Source organism: Rana temporaria, chromosome 2 (assembly GCF_905171775.1).
Source record: "Rana temporaria chromosome 2, aRanTem1.1, whole genome shotgun sequence".
Lineage (NCBI taxonomy): Eukaryota > Metazoa > Chordata > Amphibia > Anura > Ranidae > Rana > Rana temporaria.
In genome coordinates, this window is record NC_053490.1 from 136,858,850 (window position 1) to 136,881,954 (window position 23,105).

The window sequence follows — 23,105 nt, forward strand, 5'->3', positions numbered from 1 at the left end:
ATCCTTCGAGTTTTAAGTTACAATCTGCTAGGTCCCCGGCTGATTTGGTTCCCTATGTATGTGTGGGACTACAATACTAGCATCATAGAAATCTGGTGCATGAAATTCCCAATTATGGGACTACAAGTCCCAGCATCGCACGGGCACCCATCCTCCTTGGAGCCCTATACTATAACCTGCCTGGACTTGTAGTTCTCCACCCTCTCCTGGAGAGATCAGGATCATGCATTGCACACCAGCCTGCTGAGATTTGTAGTTCTCCATTATCTCCCTCCTAAGACTCTGGTTCATGCAATTCTCTTAGGCAAGGGACTACAAGTCCCAGCATCGCATGGAAACTCTGCCACTTTGGAGCAATATGCTATAACCTGCTGGGACTTGTAGTTCTTCATCCTCTGCTAGGTTCTGCAGGTTCATGCTATATCCCATGTTTGGGACTACAAGTCCCAGCATCACATGTGTACCCATCTATGTTGGAGCCCTATACTATTTCTTGCTGGGACTTGTAGTTCTCCACCCTCTCCTGGGGAGATCAGGATCATACATTGCACACCAGCCTGCTGAGATGTGTAGTTCTCCAGCCTCTCCCTCCTAAGACTCCGGTTCATGCAATTTTCTTAGGTAAGGGACTACAAGTCCCAGCATCACATGACCACTTATTTACTTGGAGCCCTATGCTGGGACTTGTAGTTCTTCATCTTCTGCTAGGACTCTGGTTTATGCAATCTCCCATGTATGGGACTACAAGTCCCTGCAGTGCTAGGAAAACACCTGGACACCCATCCACCTTGGAGCCATACACAATAGCATGCTGGTATTTGTAGTTCTACATCCTTTCCAGGGGAGATCAGGTGAATGCATTGCACAGCACCAGCCTGCTGAGAGTTGGCCCAGGAAGCATGTGTTGGTTATACAGGTCAGGAACATGCACGCACCCCTTGCCTTGCACAAATACTAAATACATCTGAATCAGGAGTGGACAGCCTGGAGCCGGAGGAGTGACTATTGTACAGAAAACTGCACACACAGTCATTGGTGATCAGAGTGGGATGTGTGGGGTCGATCTAGCAAGGACAAACTATCTTAGCATGGTAAGTGTGGCTCTCTCTGTCTTCTTACCTTGCTTTCAGCTCCGCTCGGGCCATGCAAAGAACTGATCTGCCGAAGTGACATCACTTCCGGTTTGTCTATTCCACAAAACCCGGAAGTAACAGCTACGATGCAAACAACAATCCTCCAGCCCAGAGCCCATAGTGATTATACGGACGGAAGCTAATCGGCAGTTTGCATTGCGCCCGAAGGCGGGTTAAAAGCCCGCAAATGAAGCGCCACGTCTGCAATCTCGTGATTGCATTGACGTGGTGCTTCCCATAGGGCACTGGTGACCAGCGCCCAAGTGAACTTAAAAAAGAAAAAAAAATTTGAATGACATTGTTTCTTAAAGGGGCCGTTTTAAAAAAAAATATTTTTTCATTTTTTTTTTTTTTTCATTTTTTTTTTTTTGGTGACTACAGGAGGGGGGGGGGCGGCGCCCGGGCGCCCCCTATGGACGGGCCGCCACTGCTTTGAAATGTGATAGCATCCTTTTGTCTGCTAATCTTTATACAATGAAACGGAGTTCATCAGTGGGACTTTAAAAGGGATACTCTACCAGGATGGAAATTTAGACGAATTTATGTCAAATATGTGCCTGTTATTTGAAATCCAATGGATGTCTCCAAAACAAAGAGGGGGGGGGGGGGTTAAACTTTTTGGAGATTACTGCAGACAGTTGACATTAAGTTTTGGCTTTCTTTCAGAATGAAATGAGAAATAAGGTTTCTCTAGAGCAGTGGTTCTCAACCTGGGGGTCGGGACCCCCTGAGGGGTCAAATTACAATTTGCCAGGGGTCACTGAATCCTGAGCTGTTCCTGAAGCCCGCACCGCTCTCTCAGCCTTTTCGCTGCTGCCCAGCAGGGCTGTCCCTGGAGCCCGCAAGCTGCCCAGTCTGCCTCTTCGTAGCCCCCTATTTAGTTCATGGCAAGGGTGGGGGGAGAGACTAGAGGTAAGCTGACCGGTGAGGAGCCGATGGAGACCCTATCTCCTGATTTTGGCATAGGTGTGACTGCTGCGAGACACCACATAGCTGGAGGCACATTGGGTAACACTACGAGGCTGTGAATAGAGTTGCCATTAAAAGTCCCCACTACAGTTCTCAGATTAGCAGATGACCTTAATCAAGAGCACCTAAGTTGGCTGATTAGAACTCCCCCCCCCCCCCCCCCCCCCCCGCACTGCCACTGATCCCATCAACCCACAAGCTTATCGACCCATCCCAACTCCCCGCCGGCACTGCCACCCATCCCAACTCCCCGCCGGCACTGCCACCCATCCCAACTCCCCGCCGGCACTGACACCCCCCACCAAGAAGTAAGAGAAGGAATACAATTGGAGAATACATGGAAGGGAGAGGAAAAGAGGGGGAGGACCAAAGAAAAAAGGAGAGAGAGAATAAGAGAAAGCACAAAGATGCCTAGTGAGAGGGATGGGAGAAAAAAAAAGAAAGAAAGAAAGGAGAACCAAGAGAGAGAGTGGTACATCCTAAAATGTGTATTATAAGGGGTTTTAATACTAGAAGGGACTTGGGGAGTGCTAAATCTTCATGGGTTAGAGGCGCAAATTTCTTGCCTTACCTTGGGTGCTGACAACCCAAGCTAAGGAAAATGTATTTTAGTGGTCCCCACAACTTGGAAAATTTCATCAAGGGGTCACGGCAGGAGAAAGTTTGAGAATCACTGCTCAAGAGAGTGGTACTATGTACAACACTATAATACACTATGCCACATCCTAATACCTCCGGGGGAAAAAAGAAAAAAACCTGTAAGACAAAGGTCAAAATGAGCTAGTATGCATCGCAAGTACCTAGAGTACATCGCCTGCAACTCCCCTCCCACTGCCGATATCTCTCCCGGAGTTACGGGTTTGCGGGCTCCGGTGCTGTGATTGGCCGGAGCCGCGATGACGCTACTTATCACGCATGGGTCCCGATGAAGTGACACGAGTGGGCCGTTTCTTGACGTCGGCGGTAGCTCGTATAGTAAATATCTCCTAAACGGTGCAAGTTTAGGGAACATTTACAGTACCCACAGGTACTTACTATAGGCTTACCTGTAGGTACAATTACAGAGGAAGACTTTACTTCCTCTTAAGTGTACATTGATTTAGTTCATTTTTAATAGAAAGGATTAGAACCTCCTCCTGTTTTTATGTGCTCTTTCACTCCAGTGGAATAACTCTCTTCACTGCATCAGTGACAACTTTGTGACATCAGGACAAAGAGGGTAATGGGTGTCGCCAGGGGAGGAAGTCTCGCAACACTGAAAACCTGTATGAGAAATACCTGACAGTGGTTCTAACACTTAAAAAATAAAAACTGATCTGGCTTTCCTCCTCCTCTAAAAAATGTGGGCTTTTGAGAATTGGTACCATTTTTTCTTACAGGCACCCTCTCCCACTTCTATTTATGTCTAGGTGAGAATTGGGTAAGCTTCAAATTCTCACCCACAACCTCCCGGGACACTTTACAAGTCTGAGGAGGCTGTGGAACAATCCGACAGCTCGGCATGATCTAGCCTATGTGCAGTGGTGAGGCGGCTGTGAAAGGGCAAGAAGTCACAGCTAAGATGGTGACACCAGGGCTCCAAAGACAGAAGAACTGGCCCCAGTGAGGACAGCGCTGGACTCTTGGGCCGGTGACTGTCAGTATCTTAAGTCAGCAGCTATAGTTTTTGTAGTTGCTGACTTTTAAATCTTTGGAAAACGAATAGTTATTTAATTGCTGCAGTGTATATATATTTTTTAATGGAAGGGAAAAGTTGTACTACACAAATAGACTGTGTATGGATTATTTTTGGAGAATAAGGATATTGTTTGGTGTCACTTTAAAGTACAGAGACAGGATCTGCTATTTCATTTTTCTGAGACCGAAAACTGGGACAGATGCGGTTTTTCGTTTTTTCTTTTGGGAAAAGCGTAGCACAGCTATTAGACTTGCTGTTCTGGTAATCTAGTTAAATATGTAATCGGGGCCCTGGGAAATTGAGTATTTTAAATTTAGATTTTATGTGGCAAAAGCAAGAAATGTCACGGGGGGAAGAAAATAAGCCAACATTCTATATAAATTGAGGTCCTGAAACTTTTTCAAAATATTACAGATGGTGAAATATTCTGTAGAAGTTTCACATTTGATTGCCTGAGTTTTATTATGATACGTGATCGTAAGACTGAAGGCAGACAGGAACTGGTTACCTGCTGAGTGAGGCAGCAGCAGGCAAAGGAGTGGAGCTATTATGTGGTTGCCGGTGTCTTGCCGAGCTAGTTCCCCTATCGATATGGTTGACTGCGCAGACGAAGCCCAAGGAAATCTCCGAACTTTGGGTGGCATCCAGGCTCATTCCTTACCATCCCATGGATTGGAGGATGTTAAAAGAGCCACTTACAGCAAATTCCACGTCGCCCTGGACCTCTTGCTACAGCTGCTCAAGTTCGGTGATTTCCGTCAGCTCGGATTACACCTGCGCAGTCAAGGGGGGAACCATGTTGATAACAGGAACCATATCGGCAGATCACCGGTCAATTACTTAGGTTTCGCATTGCAGATCCCCAACTTGTGGTCACTTAATAGACCGGGATTTCAACTCTCCTTTCTCCTGGTCTCCAGTGTGGAAGGGTACTTGCAGAGCCCATGTCATATCCCGGTAAAATGAGTGCGAACTAATGCCTGTCAAATGTCCGTTAAAGGCTCATCACAAGAGATTTCTAGTATTTAATGGTTAGTATACCTTTTGTAAATTATCTAGACCCTCCAAGGGGGCCTGGTATGTTCTAAATCGCTGTACAGTGAAGCTAATATCCTCCAGATATCATACCTTTAGGCCAACAGTGACTTCTACAATACCAGTCCATAAATCTGCCACGCTGTCGAATAGCCATCATACTAGACTTACTCCATAATGGATGAATCACTTGGTAGATGAAAGACGTCGCTTGTCTGGGCCTTCCCTGCCCCTTTCACAGCGACACAGAAGGGAGGAGTGTAAAAAGGTCAAATAATATACTTGGTATGCCTGTCCAGGAAAGGAACGGTGTTAGTCGCAATGCATTAGGCTATTGGGTCCCAAACATTTTGAGACCGAAACCCAGTACGTTTTCCCATAGTGTTCAATGCCCTTAGCTGTGAAGAATAATGTTGGAAGGCTCTATAGGGAATGGGGATACTGAAGGGGACTGGGGGACACTGTTGTGGGGGCCACTATGGTGAGCTGGGAGGCACTCTTGGAAGCATGGTCGGCACTTTGGGAAGTTATGGAGGCTTTAGGGCCCAGGGACACTATGTGATGTTGCAGGGCACTATGGAAGTTAAAAGATCTGCAGTTCCAACCATTCCTCTTCCTAGCCAAAACCTAAAATATGCATGAATTGTTTGGGGACAGCCTATAAATACTGCCTTCCTCAAAGCTATACTTGAGGGCGACCCTTTCCCTGATGTCATGGCATCTTTTGTATGATTTATTTTCTAGAATCAAGGCTAAGATGAAGATTTTTAAGCAGGGGGGTATCGAACATCTGCCTGCTATCTGCATAGGCGCGTTCAGTGCTGTGATGTTACTGACCTTTATCGCTTACAATTTGAATTGTTATCCGTTTGATGTTCTTGCAATAATAACTCCAGGCAAGTAAATTTGGTTGGGGCTGATCAGAAAACATTCCAACTGTGCTAAAGCAGAATGTCCTTTCAGAATATTTTTAAACAGAGTTTTAAAGATAATCTCGACACAATCAGGGTAACGTCCTATTGATAAGCCATTTTTCCACCCACTTTTTCATGGAAGCTCATGAGGACCGTGGCAAAGTCTGCATGTGTACACAGACCCTATCGGGAGAACCTTTTTAAATAGTCAATCTGCAGTGGGGTGATGCCACACTATTTAATATTTTTGTTACCATTCAAAAAAATGAATCTTTTTTTTCAAATATTGAATTTAGGTTGCGCTCTAGAACAGGGGTAGGCAGTTTTTTTTGTCACTAGTGTACTTTAAAATGTTTGTAAACTATAGATAAGCACATGAAGGTGAGCTCTGTGCCCTTTTGCAAAATTTGGACATAGTTAAATTCAGGGCTGTGGAGTCGGTAGATAAATGTTCCGACTCCTCAGTTTTATGTACTTCCGACTCCTCTGTATTAATATGCAAATGTATTTTATACATTCCTTGAGGGAAAGAAACGCAACCTACCACAGGACTACTGGCTGGGAAGCCAACAGTCTACTGTATTGCACAGTTTAAGCAAAAGACAAACACAATGAAAACAAAGTTTTATAAAAAAAAAAAAATATTAATCAATCAAGTGGCTGGATAGTAGCAGCAGGCATAAACATCAGGAACAGGATCTTTACCAGTTCAAAAATACAAACCACATTATTTGGTTGTTTTAGAACAAAAACAAAGCTTATCTATAATGAACCAAAAACAAAATCTGTAAAACCTAGAAATGGTTTATATTAATCTTGAAATGTAGTTATAGGCTTAGCAAATGCAAATCAATTCAATGTAGAGTTCTAAGGAAGAGAATTGCCTCTGCCAGATCCTCTTTCATAGAGACTCTTAAGTCAGACTTTATTATTTTTAGGGCTGAAAATAATCTTTCGACACTGACTTGGGTGGGTGGCATTGCAGTAACTATTCTGGCCACATCACTAACGATCTCTGGATAAACAAGGATGGCTTCTTCAACAGTAAGTTTTGATGAGCGATCATACTTTTCAACTTCTTTTAGTGCTTTATAAAACTCCTGTTGGAATTTTTTTATTTGGACACTTACTGGTTCTCTAACATGCGTTCCCTGTAAAAGCAGAACACAACACTATGGAAAGTATAAGTATTGCAGCTCCCAATTGTGCGTTGTGTGCCATATAGTGAAGCACATGAAAAGCATGCTTCTTCAGTCACTTAACCTGTTCGTTTTGCGGTTACGTGAGGCACTGCATGCATTGGTCTTTATTCTTACAGTAGAGAAGTCATTAATTATAACTTTTTGTGAATTGGGACATTTAAACTTGCTTTTTTTTTTTTCTAATTCCAATCTAAATTTAGTAGGAGTCGGTGCATTGTTTGCCGACTCCGACTCCAGGTACCCAAAATTTCCTCCGACTCCTCGACTCCGACTCCACAGCCCTGTGGAGAGCTAGGTAAAGTGTTGATGAATTACCTTTTTAGATCTGGGTGATATTTTAACTGGTAGGCTTCTTCATACACGGCCTCAAGCACACTCGGGCCCCTGTTGTGCTTTTTGTTGGGAAGGTGGATACACACGCTAACAATAGGCGGCGAGTGCCACCCCTGGCACGTGTACATGGGTTACCGACTGCTGTTGTGGAAAATTCCACCTGTCAATGTGGGACATGTCTGTAAGCTGACAGTGGCTCTCACTGTACTTTAGATATTTTTATATGTTCTTCTACACAATGGATTGTAATAGTCAGCTGGAAATATATAATTTTGAATTCCTAGACACAGGCGCACTGTGCAGTGTCACAGAACAGCAGCTGTTTTTGTGTTCTAATGTAGGCAGATGAATGCAGGCTTACCTAGTGCTTCCTAGCACCAGCTGCATTAGATATGCAGCAATGCTACCTACTATCCACACTGATTTTATATAGGTCAAGCTCTAATAATTACAATAGTAACTGGCACCTGTGGCATGCATTGCTTATAATAACTTCAAATTACTCAGACCATCAATCAGACATACTTTATTAAGGATGCAACTTAAGAATTTAAAGGTTCCATCTTTTACATTATTACACCCACATTTGAGATGTCTGACCCCAATATGGCAGACAGACTTTTAGTTCTCAACAAAACACAAGTGTGGTAATTACCACACTCCTTGTTCTTTAAGACCCCTTTTACACCGAGGAGTTTTTTCAGGTGGTACATCGCTAAAAATAGCGCTGCTATACCGCCTGAAAAACTCCTGCACTGCATACTCAATGTGAAAGCCGGAGGGCTTTCACACTGAGGCGATGCGCTGGTAGGAGAGAAAAAAATCTCCTGTCAGCAGCATCTTTGGAGCGGTGAGAGGAGCGGCGTGTATACCGCTCCTTACCATTTAGAACAATGGGAAACCGTGGCAATACCGCCCGCAATGCGCCTCTGCAAAGGTGCATTGCGGCCGGTATTAACCCTTTATCGGCCGCTAGCGGGGGTTAATACTGCACCGTTAGTGGCCGAATCTCGTGGCAAATCCGGCGGTATAGCGCCGCTATTTTTAGAGGCGCTTTACCACCACCGCGGCTCCCGCCCCAGTGTGAAAGGGGCCTTACACTTCTTTCAGTTCTCCAACTGTAAGCCTGTATCTCAGTATTGACATAAAACTAGTGGAAGCATGTGCAGAATCCTACTATTGTGCCCATGGTTCACTGATTGCGGGTGCATTGCTTTGCAGGCTCCTGTGCAAAAAAATTATTTAAAAAATTACTTATTTTTTGCAGAATGAGAATTTTTTTTTTCTTTTTTAAAGGTGGAGTTGGCCTTTAAGCCAGTTATGTATGTATTAAAATATATTTAAATACAATCCTTTTTAAGTACCCAAGTATGTCTTGAAGGGGACCTATGTAGGGTGAAATGCATGAACTCCTAAAGTGCATCATAGACTGAGAGCGGACTTCAGACCTCTCTTCGCTGAAAACGGGTCACAGGAGTGCAACATGATTGGACCCCTGTGACCCAAAGGAGAAGCCCAGCCTAAAAAGCTCAGGCTGGACTTCTCCTTTTTAATTTATTCAAATTGACTAGATTTAAATCAAATCCCTCCTGATCTAAACACAAGTGATCTGTGTGTTCTTACTTGAATCTTGGAGTGTGCTTTAGGTATTCCTTCCAGATCTGTTCAGTAATCTAATGTGAAACTTTTTCCCTTTTATGAAGGAGCTTCCTGTAATACAGACCTGCTCTCTCTTTTTGTGCAGGCTGACTGGTCTTGTCGCCGCCTCCTCCTGTAGTTTTCTACAGGCAGCCTGCAGTAGATGGTCCTGCTGGGCCCCTCCCACAGTTCTGCTCTCTGCATAGTCCTTGTACAGAACCGTAATTGCGTCACTGCTACAAGTAGTGGTAATTGTAAAATTGCGTAATTTATACCCAGCACTACACCTCGCTCTGGTGTTTTGGGGTGCCTGGATTACAAGACGATCCAGACGAAAGGAGTTCACATGCACAGTCTGTATTGTATGGTGTTCTAATCATTTGGAATTCAGCCTCAAAATATTTGAAGGAAGGTTGATGTGAGCTTTCCACCAACATTATGCGATTACTCACACTCTCCAAACTGCTTTTACTTGCTTGACTTGTCGTGTTTACAATCCAGGCGATCTTGAAATAGCATCTTTCTAAGTGCCCTGGGGCCCTGCAGTTCACACACCCTGCATCTGAACGTGAGCCTCGGCTTCATTTCCGGATAAATATCCTCTCCATTCCATCACCTGTAGTCACCATTTACTTGCACTTAATTGTCATCCCAAACCGACTGACAGTGTTGTCACATGTAACCAACCACTGGAGTTCATAAATGGGTCATCACTAGCGTTCGAAAGGTTTGAGCTGGCCCAAACGTTGTTCCATGAGGTGATTCAATACAACTTTATTAGCCTGCTAAATCTTGTCATCAATCACCTGTGAGTAAAACGCATTGAAATGATTTCCTGCTGTGGATGGCAGAATCGTGTATGAAGTATGGTGGCGCCTTATGGTCAAAATCGGTAACTACAGGTTAAAGTGGATGTAAACCGATTTTTTTTTTTTTTTTTGTAGAGTATAAGATTTCCTATCATCTGTGCCCAGTCTTGCCACACAGAGTTAATCCAGCTCTGAGCAATCCTCTTTTATTGTTCAGTGAAAATTAACAGACTTCCAGATAAAAACCTGTCTAAATAAAAAGTCCTTTCCTCTCTCCTTGCTTTGAGTGACAGGTTATTTACATATCTAGCTTGGACATGTTTATCATAAGGCTCCATTCACACCTTGGCGACAAAACGCCGGACGCTCGTGCCGCTGGAGGGGAGAATTCCCATTGCTGTCTATGAGATGGTTCACATCTCATAGACGCCGTATGCCTGCCGCCTGAAAAACAAGTCCCGGACCCTTTTTTTCAGGCGGCATTGGCGTTCGGCCATAGAAAGCAATGAGAAAGATTTGTTAAAAAAAAAAAAAAAGTTACACGAATCGCAGCAAAATACGCCGCGTACGCGTCGTTACTTGTCGCGGAGGTGTGAATGCAGACCAATATGAGGTGATCCACAGTTCATTGTATATTACCAGGATGTGTTATGTGGGGGAGGGGTGGATTTCTCACTTTTTATACTGTGGATCACCTCATATTATGATAAACATAACATATGATAAACATGTCCAAGCTAGATATGTAAATAACCTGTCGCTAAAAGCAAGGAGAGAGGAAAGGACTTTTTATTTAGACAGGTTTTTATCTGGGAGTCTGTTAATTTTCACTGATGATAGGAAATCTTATACTCTACATTGTGACATCAAAAAATTTTTTGGGGTTTACATCCACTTTAAGATCTTTGTTAGGGACTGAAGTTTGTATAGTGCACAAATATGTCCAAGTAGTATCTGCTTATACTTTATCTTGTGTATTGATATTTATTTTCCTAATTGTATCTTAAAAGTTTGTAAACTTTTCAGAAAAGTGACTTTACAAAAAAAAACAACTCCCTGCTGGTCAACGACTTGATTGGAGTGCTAAGTAAAAATGTCTGCCTTTTACTGTAAGTAGGGCTGCAACTAACGATTATTTTCATAATCGATTAGTTGGCCGATTATTATTGTTTCGATTAATCGGATAATAGCCTTAAAAAAAAAAATAGAATTTTTTATTTTTTTTGGGGCCAATTTGTTGGGCAGATTACAAAACACAAATTGCCGCAAAAACACATTATGCTTTTCTGCAGCTTCTCCATTGAAGTATATTGAACCAAAGAAAAACAAAATGGCACCGTTTTGCGTTAAAGTCCTTTCCCTTTTCCAAATACGCAGCAGCTGAAAAAAAATCATGGATGTGAACGTGTCCCATAGGAAAACATGGGAATGAACTGTAGTGGGTTTCTGCAAAAAGCACCAAAAACAGAGGTGTGACCCCCGGCCTGAGATGTTTAGTAACATAATGGGGTTAAAAAAACATAAATAAGTACAAAAAGAGCAAATACTCGCTACTGTAAGGGGTTCATTTTTTTTACTGTGGGACAGTGAAAGTAATATTTACAGGAGCGATTTCCTTTTTTGTACTATACAGGGCTAATTTTAGTTTTTTAACCCCATTATGTTACTGGCCGATTAATCGATTTTTGAAAATTGCAATCAATTAATTTCATAATCGATTAGTTGTTTCGGCCTTAACTATAAGCTTATAATATTTAAAATATATTTTAAGTAATGCTGCTTGTCCCTCTACACCAGGGGTCTCCAAACTTTCCAGACGGGCCAGTTTACTGTCCTTTGGTCTTTAGGGGGGCTGGGCTGTGGCCAATGGGAGTAGAAAAGGTTCCGACATCATTGGGGGTAAAAAAATGCCCCATCTTTTGGTGTCAATGGGAGGAATTGTGCCTCATTGTCATTCAGCCCAGTTCTTGGTGTGTTTGGGTGAAATTGTGCCCCATTGTTGGTATTGGTGGATGAAATGGTGCCCCAACGGCCAGATAAAGGCAGGCAAATCACCGCACCTGGCCCCCCAGGCTCTGTGGGTATTAATATAGTCCATGATAGAGGGCAACAAAGGGTAACTATGTACACTGCAAGTAACCGCCCTCATAAAGGTAGTTCCAACAGGGAATCCTCAGTTTTTATGGATTAACTGAGAAACATCTTTGAGACACGGATTGCAACCAATATGGGTTTTGAACATAATCCTTCCCGTGTGTGTTTTTTTTTGTTTTTTTTTGTTTTTTTTTTGTAACTTTAGTGCCACTTTAAATAAGCAAGAGGGTAATGAGGAAACCTGTCTATCCAACTGAACCCTGTTACTGAAGCTGGAGAGGAATGTGTCTTTTCTGACAGATGCATGACCTGTTGGCTGAAGGCCAAAATAGAAATCAATGACTTTTGAAGCGCTTTCAATTCCAATGGAGAGGGGTGTTTTTTCAGCGCACTGCCCCAGTGTGAAAGCACTCATTGATTTTAATGTAAATAAGTTTTCAGGCGTGTTTTTTTTATTTTATTTTTTTTTTGGCGTTAAAGTGCCTGTGTGTGAGTTTTCTAAAAGCACCATTCGGAGATAGAACTATTTTATCATCCTCTCTAACCCATCTAACTATGCATTTAAATGATGTTCTTATTACCATGTGAAGTCAGATATAGTCACCTAAGTCCCCCCTACAGGTCCCTCATTGCACGCAGTTCCAAGTGGGAAAGGGGTGCCGACCTAGTGCCCCCCCCCAGAGATTGTGGATCCCCCTATGATGGTATCCTCCTTCTGGATCTTTATTTGGATCCCTCCCCTGGACACCTAATAGGAAGTGTCCATGTTATGCAGGCACTGAAAACGATCCTTGAATGTTTCATGTTTGTTGGCTATATTGTTTTTGTCCTACATTTGATGTGTTGACACTCAGAACTGTGTGTACAGGACATAATGGGCAAGAATGTGAGTTCTAGCTACTTTGTTTCCAAGTCGCGCAACATTGTGCATGTACGTGTTTTATTTTTCTAAATGAATCTTTGATATTAACTATATAAACATTTGGATGACCTAGAAATGGCTACACCCATGACAGCAGGATGCAGTTAGAAGGATTACTCCTGAGTCACATTCCCACTAATCCTGCTTCTGCGGATCTAATGAGGTTGTCGCATTAATAATGAGAGCAGCCACTCTTGATGGCACCTATTCATATTGTATGTTTGACATTTAATAATGGTTTGGAGCCCTATTTTTCTTAGAATAATTTGCCAAAGAAATCTTAGCAGTTAATTAGCCGTATTGATTACGAGAGGCTGGAGAAATTCACGTGGACTCCAAGAGCCTTTTCTGGTTATGCAAGGGAACGGTTAGCTTTTTTTTTTTTTTTTTTTTTTTTTTTTTTAAGGGAATGCTTAAAATTATTGTAAACATTTTTTTTTTTTTTTAAATAACAAACATATCAAATTTACCTCCACTGTGCAGCTCATTTTGCACAGTGTGGCCCCGATCCTTGAATTCTGGGGTCCCTCAGCTGCTCTCGCATCTCCTCCTCGCATCAGATAACCCCCTCGAAGAAGCACTCTCCCTGGTGGGGGAGGGGGGGGGTTTTACCTTGCGCACGCTCCCGAGTCCAGCATTTCCATAGACACGAATGCCGGACTTGGCCCTGCTCCCGCTTAATTGGATGTGATTGAAAGCAGCAGGAGCCAGTAGCTGCGCTGCCATCAATCTATCCAATCAAGAGCCGGGCCCCTGTGCAGAGAGGGACAGCACGTTCCCGCCGAGGGAAATGAGGGCACTCGGGTAAGTAAAATGGTGGGGGGGGGGGTGGACGTATGAGTGCTGCCAGCATTGCTGCAGAGGGTGGGGGGTGGGGCCAGCCTGTCAGTGCTCAGACCATACGCAGCACACTGCATCAAATTGGTCTGCATGGTTGTTGTCCCAAAAGGAAGCCTCTTCTAAAGATGATACACAAGAAAGCCCGCAAACAGTTTGCTGAAGACAAGCAGACTAAGGACATGGATTACTGAAACCTTTTACCTGTGGTCTGATGAGAACAAGATTAACTTATTTGGTTCAGATGGTGTGACGCATGTGTGGCCGCAACCAGTAGAGGAGTACAGACAAGTGTGTCTTTCCTGCAGTCAAGCATGGATGGTCTGGGGCTGCCGACACTGGGGAACTACAGTTCATTGAGGGAACCATGAATGCCACATGTACTGTGACATACTGAAGCAGAGCATGGTCCCCTCTCATTGGAGACTGGACTGCAAGGCAGTATTCCAACATAACGACCCCAAACACACCTCCAAGATGACCACTGCCTTGCTAAAGAAGCTGATGGTAAAGGTTGTGGACTGGCCAAGCATTTCTCCAGACCTAAACCCTATTGAGCATCTGTGGGGCATCCTCAATTGCAAGGTGGAGGAGAGCAAGGTCTCCAACATCCACCAGCTCTGTGATGTCGTCATGGAGGAGTGGAAGAGGACTTCAGTGGCAACCTGTGAATCTCTGGTGAACTCCATGCCCAAGAGGGTTAAGGCAGTGCTGGAAAATAATGGTGGCCACACAAAATATTGACACTTTGGGCCCAATTTGGACATTTTCACTTAGGGGTGTACTCACTTTTATTGCCAGCGGTTTAGACATTATTGGCTGTGTGAGTTATTTTGAGGGGACAGCAAATTTACACTGTTATACATGCTGTACACTCACTACTTTACATTGTAGCAAAGTGTCATTTCTTGAGTGCTGTCACATGAAAAGGTATAGTAAAATATTTTCAAAAATGTGAGGGGTGTACTCACTTTTGTGAGATAATGTATTTTTCAGTGTCTGGCCGAGCACTGGTTAAAGCTTGTAGGAGGGGTTTTCATTCTCCTCTGACTGTCCTATAAGGATGCAGGACCCCTGACACTGTCTGGACAATGCCGCTTGGCCCTGATCACATTCACCCTTCCACCCTATCTTGTCAGGATAGAGATTGGGGACAATGGAAGAAGGGGAGGATCAGAGAAGACAGGATTAAACAGCCTTTTTACAATGTGCAGGATTAACCCCTGTGGTTCCACAGTGAGTCTAAGAAGCATGCTTTGCTGCATATACAGATTGATTTTACTTTTGTGGGTTTAGTAACACTTTAACAATGTGTGTCTATACAGGGTGGGCCATTTATATGGATACACCTTAATAAAATGGGAATGGTTGGTGATATTAACTTCCTGTTTGTGGCACATTAGTATATGTGAGGGGGGAAACTTTTCAAGATGGGTGGTGATTATGGCCGCCATTTTGAAGTCGGACATTTTGAATCCATCTTTTGTTTTTTCAATAGGAAGAGGGTCATGTGATACATCAAACTTATTGAGAATTTCACAAGAAAAACAATGGTGTGCTTGGTTTTAATGTAACTTTATTCTTTCATGAGTTATTTACAAGTTTCTGACCACTTATAAAATGTGTTCAATGTGCTCTCCAGTGACATGCGGCGAGTGCTATGCTGTGGGCTCTTGCTGAATGAAGCTAGGACAGCCACTGATGTTTCTTCATTAGACCCCTTTCACATTGGATACGCCTATAGCAGAGCCGTAAAATCACGGTAAAAACGCTGTAAAATAGCAGTGTTTTACAGCGATTTTTAACGCTCCGCTATAGGCGTATCCAGTGTGAAAGGGGTCTAATGAAGAAACATCAGTGGCTGTCCTAGCTTCATTCAGCAATAGCCCACAGCGTAGCACTCGCCGCATGTCACTGGAGAGCACATTGAACACATTTTATAAGTGGTCAGAAACTTGTAAATAACTCATGAAAGAATAAAGTTACGTTAAAACCAAGCACACCATTGTTTTTCTTGTGAAATTCCCAGTAAGTTTGATGTGTCACATGACCCTCTTCATATTAAAAAAAAACAAAAGATGGATTCAAAATGGCCGACTTCAAAATGGTTGCCATGGTCACCACCCATCTTGAAAAGTTTCCCCCCCCCTCACATATACTAATGTGCCATTCCCATTTTATTAAGGTGTATCCATATAAATGGCCCACCCTGTACTATGTTCAGGGCTGAAAAAACAAACAAATATAAACTCTTTCCCCATCCCCTCCCTTCGGTATATGGCTCCATCCAAGGTTTCATTTGCTGAATCTGAAAGGGAAATATTGCGTTTTGTCTTATATTTTTCTCTTTTTTTTTTTTTTTTTTTTTTATGTAGTCGGTAAGGGTTAGAACCTTTTGGGTTTTTATGCATTGTCCTGGTTGTGGAGATTTCCGGCGTAATAAAGGCGGCCCACTTTTTTTGCAAACCCAGTATGCAAAAATGATATAAAAACTCTAGTAATACATTCTATGCTTCCTGCTATATATTTTATGATCGGATTGGTGTGATGTATAAAGAGTTGTTTTGCCTCCAGCATGATCCGAGGTCTGACAGGCTTTCTCTTTTCTCTCTCCAGGCTCTGGATGTGTACCTTCACCCTTGCGGTGTCCGTCGGAGCCGTGCTCCTGCTGCCTTTCTCAATCATCAGCAATGAGGTGCTGCTCTCTCTTCCACACAACTACTACATCCAGTGGCTCAATGGATCCCTCATCCATGGTGAGTACAGGACACTTGCTGCCTATATACGTATAGCAATTCTCACCTGGCCTACCAACATCCCTTCCATACAGATGTAAATCCACAAGCTGGTGGTAGGTTGCTCTGCCCTATTTGATTGTCTTTGTGGATGAAGTTACTGGAATAACGCTGTTTATGGCCTACATTACTACACATTTATATTTATATATATATATATATATATATATATATATATATATATATATTTATATTTATATATTTAAATGTTGGTAAACTTTTGCTCCCTATAAGATCAAACGTGTATACTTTTTATGTTTTTTTACTTTTTTTTTTTTGTTTGTTTCTAGCGCAGTGGATATGTGTACACATCTCCTGGTGGCAGGGTCCATGTGTCAAAGCTCCTAGCTGTTGGCAGTCTGCCTGTTGCCAGCATGATCAGAACTACTGAATTAAAGTGATTGTAAACGCTCACCTTGTAAAATAACCCATTCAGTTTAAAACTGAAATAAAAGGCAAAACATTTGTGTATAGATGTTAACAAACTCCTTCTCTTGTTAAAAAAACAAAAACATGTGTATGTAAACACATAATCTTTCCTGCATAGGGGATGAGAAGCAACAGTGCACTGAACTCTCCAGTGAGCGGGGGCGTTTTCAAAAGTCTGATCGTTTAAGGAGAGCAGGATAGCTAGAGAACTGACCACTGTGTGTTCTCCTGCTTAGTGTGGTCATTTTTTTTTTTTTAAATAGGTAAGCAGAGGGACTAATGGGAACATTCAGGAATTTCACACAAAGGAAGCAATACATAGAGAACAGGATACTTTTTCATACAAGTACATGCAGGCACATATCAGGAATAGGAAAGGCTGGGGTAACAAACACTATAAAGCAGATCACTGCATCTGAGCAGCACAAACTAAAAACACAATTTTATTTATTTTTTAAATTCAAAGCAAACTACCCTACTCATCCATGTATCCGTGCTTTTATTTTGTTGAGAAACCACTCTGAAAAACATTACCCCTAGCATTTTTTGCTCTGGCCATCTTGAGTAAGGGCAGATTCATGTAGCATTTGTTCCTGCCCTTAGCTCAGGCATGCAGGCAGGTGGGTGTGCTTGGCTGAGAAAACCCCTCCTGAAGACTTCTGGGATGTTTGACATCTGCCTAGGCAAGAAACCAGGAAGTAACTAAAGAAATGTAAAAAAAAAAAAAAAAGTTTAATGGCAGTAAAAATATCTATTTGCTAATGCTAGCAGAATGAGGATTAAAAAGTAACCAATGGTAATTGGGAGAGAAGTTGCACTTTAACTGTGAGTACTCTGCTGACCCACTAGGACATGATTCCATAAATGGTAAATTCATTTTAAATAAAGGGAACTGGTGAGGATGGTTCATGCCCATCGCAGCCAAGGCCTCTATTGAGTGCTGGGAGCAGTCTCTTTACATGACAACACTGGAGCAGATGCGCCACGATGGTGAATTTCTGTAAAACTAGATATGACTGGTTTGAAGAAAAATTCCAGGAAATATCCGTTTTAAATGTGACTGCTTACAAATTTACAGTTCAGTCCAACAAGGTGTACACCCTTTTCTAGACTTCTTGTATTGAAGTTTACTGAGTGCTGGATGTACAGCTACCTCTACACTCCCTGCGCTCTGACAGATGCAGCTGCTGTGTGCATGCCCCCCGCTCACTTCTAATGTCCATTTCCATTCACAGAAGTCTTTGTATTCTGTAAATGGGCACACATACTAGAGGGGTGGGCAGAGCTCCAAGATCTAATGCTGCGTACACACGATCATTTTTCAGCATGAAAAAAATCGTTTTTCCGCATGTAGAAAAACGAAGTTTTTCCAACTTTATTAAAACGACGTTGCCCACACACCATCGTTTTTTTTAAAATGCTCTAGCAAAGCGCGGTGACGTACGACGGCACTCTTAAGGGGGAAGTTCCATGCGGATGACGCCACCCTTTGGGCTGCTTTTAGCTGATTCCGTGTTGATAAAAGACGATTCGCGCTTTTCTGTCTGTGTTACAGCGTGATGAATGTGCTTACTCCATTACGAATGGTAGTTTTACCAGAACGAGCGTTCCCATCTCATAACTTGCTTCTGAGCATGCGCAGGTTTTTCACGTCGTTTTTAGCCCACACACGATCATTTTTTACAACCCGAAAAACGACATAGTTATAAACGTTGTTTAATAATGCAGCATGTTTGAAAAAAAATTGTCGTTTTTCAGAACCTGAAAAACGATGTGCAAGCCCACACACGATCATTTTAAATGACATTTTTTAAAAACAATGTTTTTTCATGCTGAAAGATGATCGTGTGTACGCGGCATGAGACTTGAAGGTCCAGCATTAAGGCTACTTTCACACTAAGGTGCTTTGCAGGCACAATAGCACTAAGAATAGTGTCTGAAAGATCCTCTTCTTTCACTCCGGAGCGGTGCGCTGGCAGGATGGTAAAAGTCCCGCTAGCTGCATCTTTGAGGCGCTGTATGAGCATCTCAAAACGCCTTCACCACCCCACTGTGAAAGTAGCCTAAGAGTGCAGAAAGTACAGCAATAGCTATACACCTCGGACTATTGTATCTTGCATAGTAAGTGTACATTGCAAGAACAAGGCAGATTGGGTTAGTGCCTCAAAGTATTCATAGAATGAAGTCTGCCTTGGTTAGCCTATGTTTCTCTCAACAAAGATTTCCTTTATAGTGTGAATAAACTTCCATACATGGATTTTACCTACAGGTAAGCTTAGAATGGGGCTTACCTATAGGTACTATACTTGCACCGTTAGGGACATATTTACTGTACATGCAGCTGATGGCCTCACCGGTGCATGCGCTCTGAAGGAACGGCCTTGCAGGATAAAAAATAAATAAATTGCCGGCGGTTTGCAAATGATGGCATCTCTTATTTCACTTGTGTGTTCCTTTTTAATAGTAATGGAATACTTCTTCTATATACTGTTTTGCTAAATGTAATTGACTGAAATCATTTTTTTTTCTGGGTTGTCGCACACCAGCTGTAAGTTGAAATTGTGCTCCCTGTGGGTTTTTCTGCTCTGGTAGCAGGTGGCTTCTTTGTTTGCTTACAAGAATGAGAGCTCTCAGGATAGGCAACACCAATTCCGTGGCATTAACTAGACGCTTAACCAGGATTGCCAGATTTGCAATCCTATTTTAGCACAGCACATGGAAATGAAGAAAATGATGATTTAGAAGGGTTTAGAGCTTTTCAGCACCTTTAGTCGGTGGAACGTTTCTTGCGTGTTTCAACCGCGTACTTGGATGTTTGCCTGTAGCTGCCTTTTCATTCTCTGTCCTGGTGGTGACTGGATTTGGGTGCTTTTAGAAAGAAGCTTTTGTGACTGAAGTCTTTATATTTTCTAAAGTAATAGAATATGCAAGGCATCTTATAAAGCTGGGTATAATGACCTCCAATTCTCCGGAGCTTCCATTACTATCACTGTTTGATGTTCGTAGCTGCAAACCTTTTTTTTTCTTGGCTTTTATGCTGCGAGTGAAGTCGTTTATGGTGGCTTTACAGTTAACAACCTACTTTTAAGTCCCTGTGGCATTATTTCAAAGCAGGTAAATGTGGAATGGATGTTACAGTTATGTACGTTACAAGCAGAGATGACCCTGGGAATGGAACATATGTGAGCAACAGGAGAATTACATATTTAGTCTAGATCAATGTTATGGATTGGTATTGTATAGTGTGCATCTAATGAGATTTATATACTGGATCCATTGATGGACTAATACTGAAGGGAAATTATTATACATTCTAAACCGGAATCCCAGATTGCCAATGTAATTAACTGCTGCCTCTTATTGTACACAGCATGTTTTAAAATAGAATTAGAAACATTTTTAAAGCTAAGAGCCGGTTCACACAGGGGCGACTTGCATTGACTTCAATACAGAAGTAATTTTGCAAGTTGCCTCTCATGTCGTCTTGAGATCGCCTTGCCCAGTCGCCCCTAAAGTCGTGCCGCCCCTGTTTGAACCGGCTCTAATGAAAAATTTTCAAGAAAACTTCCCATTTTTCAGTATATGTATGTTCTCACTGGGTTTCTGCGCTTCTCTGTGCAATGCAGACAGATTAGGAGTGAGAAGGGCTTTACATAGCTTCCTGAAAACCGAAAAGCACCTTCGATAATGCCCACATGCTATGCTGAGCCTCTGATTGTACCCGGCTCATCCCTTTCATTTATGAGATTTCAATCGGGCTGGGCAGGATGTCTAGATCCCTGGTGCCCAACCTGCAGCCCACAGCAGTCTGTAGTGGGAACATTGATTAGGGTAATGGCATTGATCTCTACTAGTCTCATGCAACATGTTCCCAATTCCATATTGTCATCTGCAGACATCCCCAGCCAAAAATGTAGCTTGTCCACCACACTCTCTGATCCTCATTTTCTCCATAAGGTCAGCAGGTTCTGACAGTCAAGTATTACATATATTGAACGTTATGTGCAGCCCTTTGTAAATGTCAGGAGCTGCATTTGAGGCCTCCTTTAGCTCATCAGTTGACAACCACAAATTTAGATGATGCTGGATGTCCTCCAGCCAGGACTAGAGGCGGGCTTTCTGACTTGTTGCAGCTTTTAATGCATACTATGAGAAGCTCACAGTGTGCATTGAAATCAGAATAGCTATATTCAGTACAGAAGAGGGGCCTGTACAACTGTGCAAGACTAAAGGGAAGGTTGGAATCTGGTATTGAAAATAAAATTAAACTGATTTTATAACTATTATATTTCTCTATACATCATGATCTAAACAGCACTAGCAAAGCATTTGGATGCGTTATTTATTTACATTTATTTATTTACATTTATTTATTTACATTTATTTATTTACATTTATTTATTTACATTTATTTATTTACATTTATTTATTTACATTTATTTATTTACATTTATTTATTTACATTTTATGTGGGGAATATTTTCTAGTGTTGTGATTTTTTTAGTATGCAGGCTTTGCTAATTGTAATGCACCTTAAAGTGGAGTTCCACCCAAGAGTCGAACTTCCCCTTATATGCTTCCTCCTGCCCCCCTCCGATGTCAAATTTGGCACTTTGGGGGGGCGATTGGGGTCCCGTTTGACAGGCCCACTTCCGGATGGGCCATGGCCTGTCTGCCATTATAGCCACTTTTTGAACCGGTGTTAAAAATCCTGCTTGCTGCATTTTTGGTGCATGTTTGGTCTGTTCAAAAGACCACACCTAAAACTTCTCCATTGAAATGCATTGAAAACGCAGCAAGAACTCAATCAAAAATGCACTCGTTGCGGTTTTGATGCATTTTTTTTGAGTCACATGACCTATGAGAAACACCATAAGCAAATGGTAAAATTGTGGTAAAATCATTAATCTGCACTTTTTTTTTTTTTTTTTTTTCCCCTTTCGGTACAAATGCTGTACATTATTTTCGGCCAATAATTTTCGATGGCCAAAATTTCTGAGGAAATGCTAGTCGTTTCCATTGAATCACCTGCAGTCCAGCTGAAGATTGCAGCTTCAGTTTTGTCACCCCGGTGGCTACAAATATGACAACACGGATAGTCGATTTTGATGCCAGTCTGTGTGACCGCTGTCACCGCAACAAAGGAATTGATACTTCTGTGGTTGAGTGGCGTGTATGTTATAGTGAGGAAGCGGCCATAAAAAGACGTTCTATGTATAGATGTACATAACTGGGTTTCCAGGACATATCACACCAGAGCTTGTATTCTGCCAGGCCATATATGTGTTGCCTAAAGGGAATTCATAGGTTCTGAATGCTGCTTGGTGTCAATCTTCTTTTTTAGGCGATATCCAAATTTTCACTTGTTCTTAGTTTAAGACTAATGTTGCCCCTTTGTTTTCTTTTTTCAGGCCTATGGAACCTGGTTTTCCTCTTCTCTAACCTGTCACTAGTGTTCTTGATGCCATTTGCCTATCTCTTCATGGAGGCCGAAGGTTTTGCGGGATCAAAGAAGGTAACAAGCCCACTTGCCTGAGAATCTTTCAAAGTTTGAATCAAAGTGTTATTATTGGTGGGCTTTCCTGAAAATGTGCTTGCTGCTTGCACCTTGCAGATGAATTTTTGCAGCATCATTAGCATTCATTTTTATTGGCTGATTTTTTTTTTTTTAAGCTAACAGTTTGAGGCTTTTTTTTTTTTCTAGGTATAAAATATTTGTAGAAGGCCGCTACCCATACCCTATTGCAGGGATGTATTTAGGTTTTGTGCTGCCCTAGGCCTGACTAAACTCATGCACCCCCTAATTTAAATTTAAATATGACCCACCCCTTCCTGTCAAGGCCGCACCCCTTGCGGTTTAAGACCCACCCTGAATTTTTCAAGTAGGGACACTAGTTCTGATGGCCGGAGGGGGGGGGGGGGGGGGGCAATTGATTCCCTTAATTTGCATAGATTTCCTCTCACTTCCCATTTGGCTATGGGACAGGAAGTGAGTGAGTTAGTGAAAAACTTAGAGCGCTACACATGCAAACTGAATCGCCTCTGGAAGTGAAGGGAAATCTCTGCAATGGGACAGGGATGGTAAAAAATTTGAAGCGACGCCCCCCTCCCCCACAGTTGCAGAATGCCAACCGCCCACATACTGGAAGCAGTGCGGCCGATTTATGGGGGTGCTAAACTAATTTGCCTAACAGTGTAGCGCAAGTCGGCGGGGACACTGTCGGTGCTGCCCCCCTGCAAAATGCTGCCCTAGGCCTGGGCCTTGTTGGCCTAGGCCAGGATACAGCATTTCCCTATTGTAAACCATTTCAGAAATC

General features: G+C 42.5%; 1 protein-coding gene across 1 annotated transcript in view; it reads left to right on the top strand.

Annotated features, from left to right (window-relative positions):
• LMBR1L (limb development membrane protein 1 like) overlaps window positions 1–23,105 on the top strand; it is a 98,953-nt gene that overhangs the window by 50,021 nt on the left and 25,827 nt on the right. Inside the window, exons 4-5 of the mRNA XM_040341163.1 lie at window positions 16,181–16,320; window positions 22,200–22,303. Coding sequence (XP_040197097.1) covers window positions 16,181–16,320; window positions 22,200–22,303 — 244 coding nt within the window. The remainder of the gene's footprint in view (window positions 1–16,180; window positions 16,321–22,199; window positions 22,304–23,105) is intronic.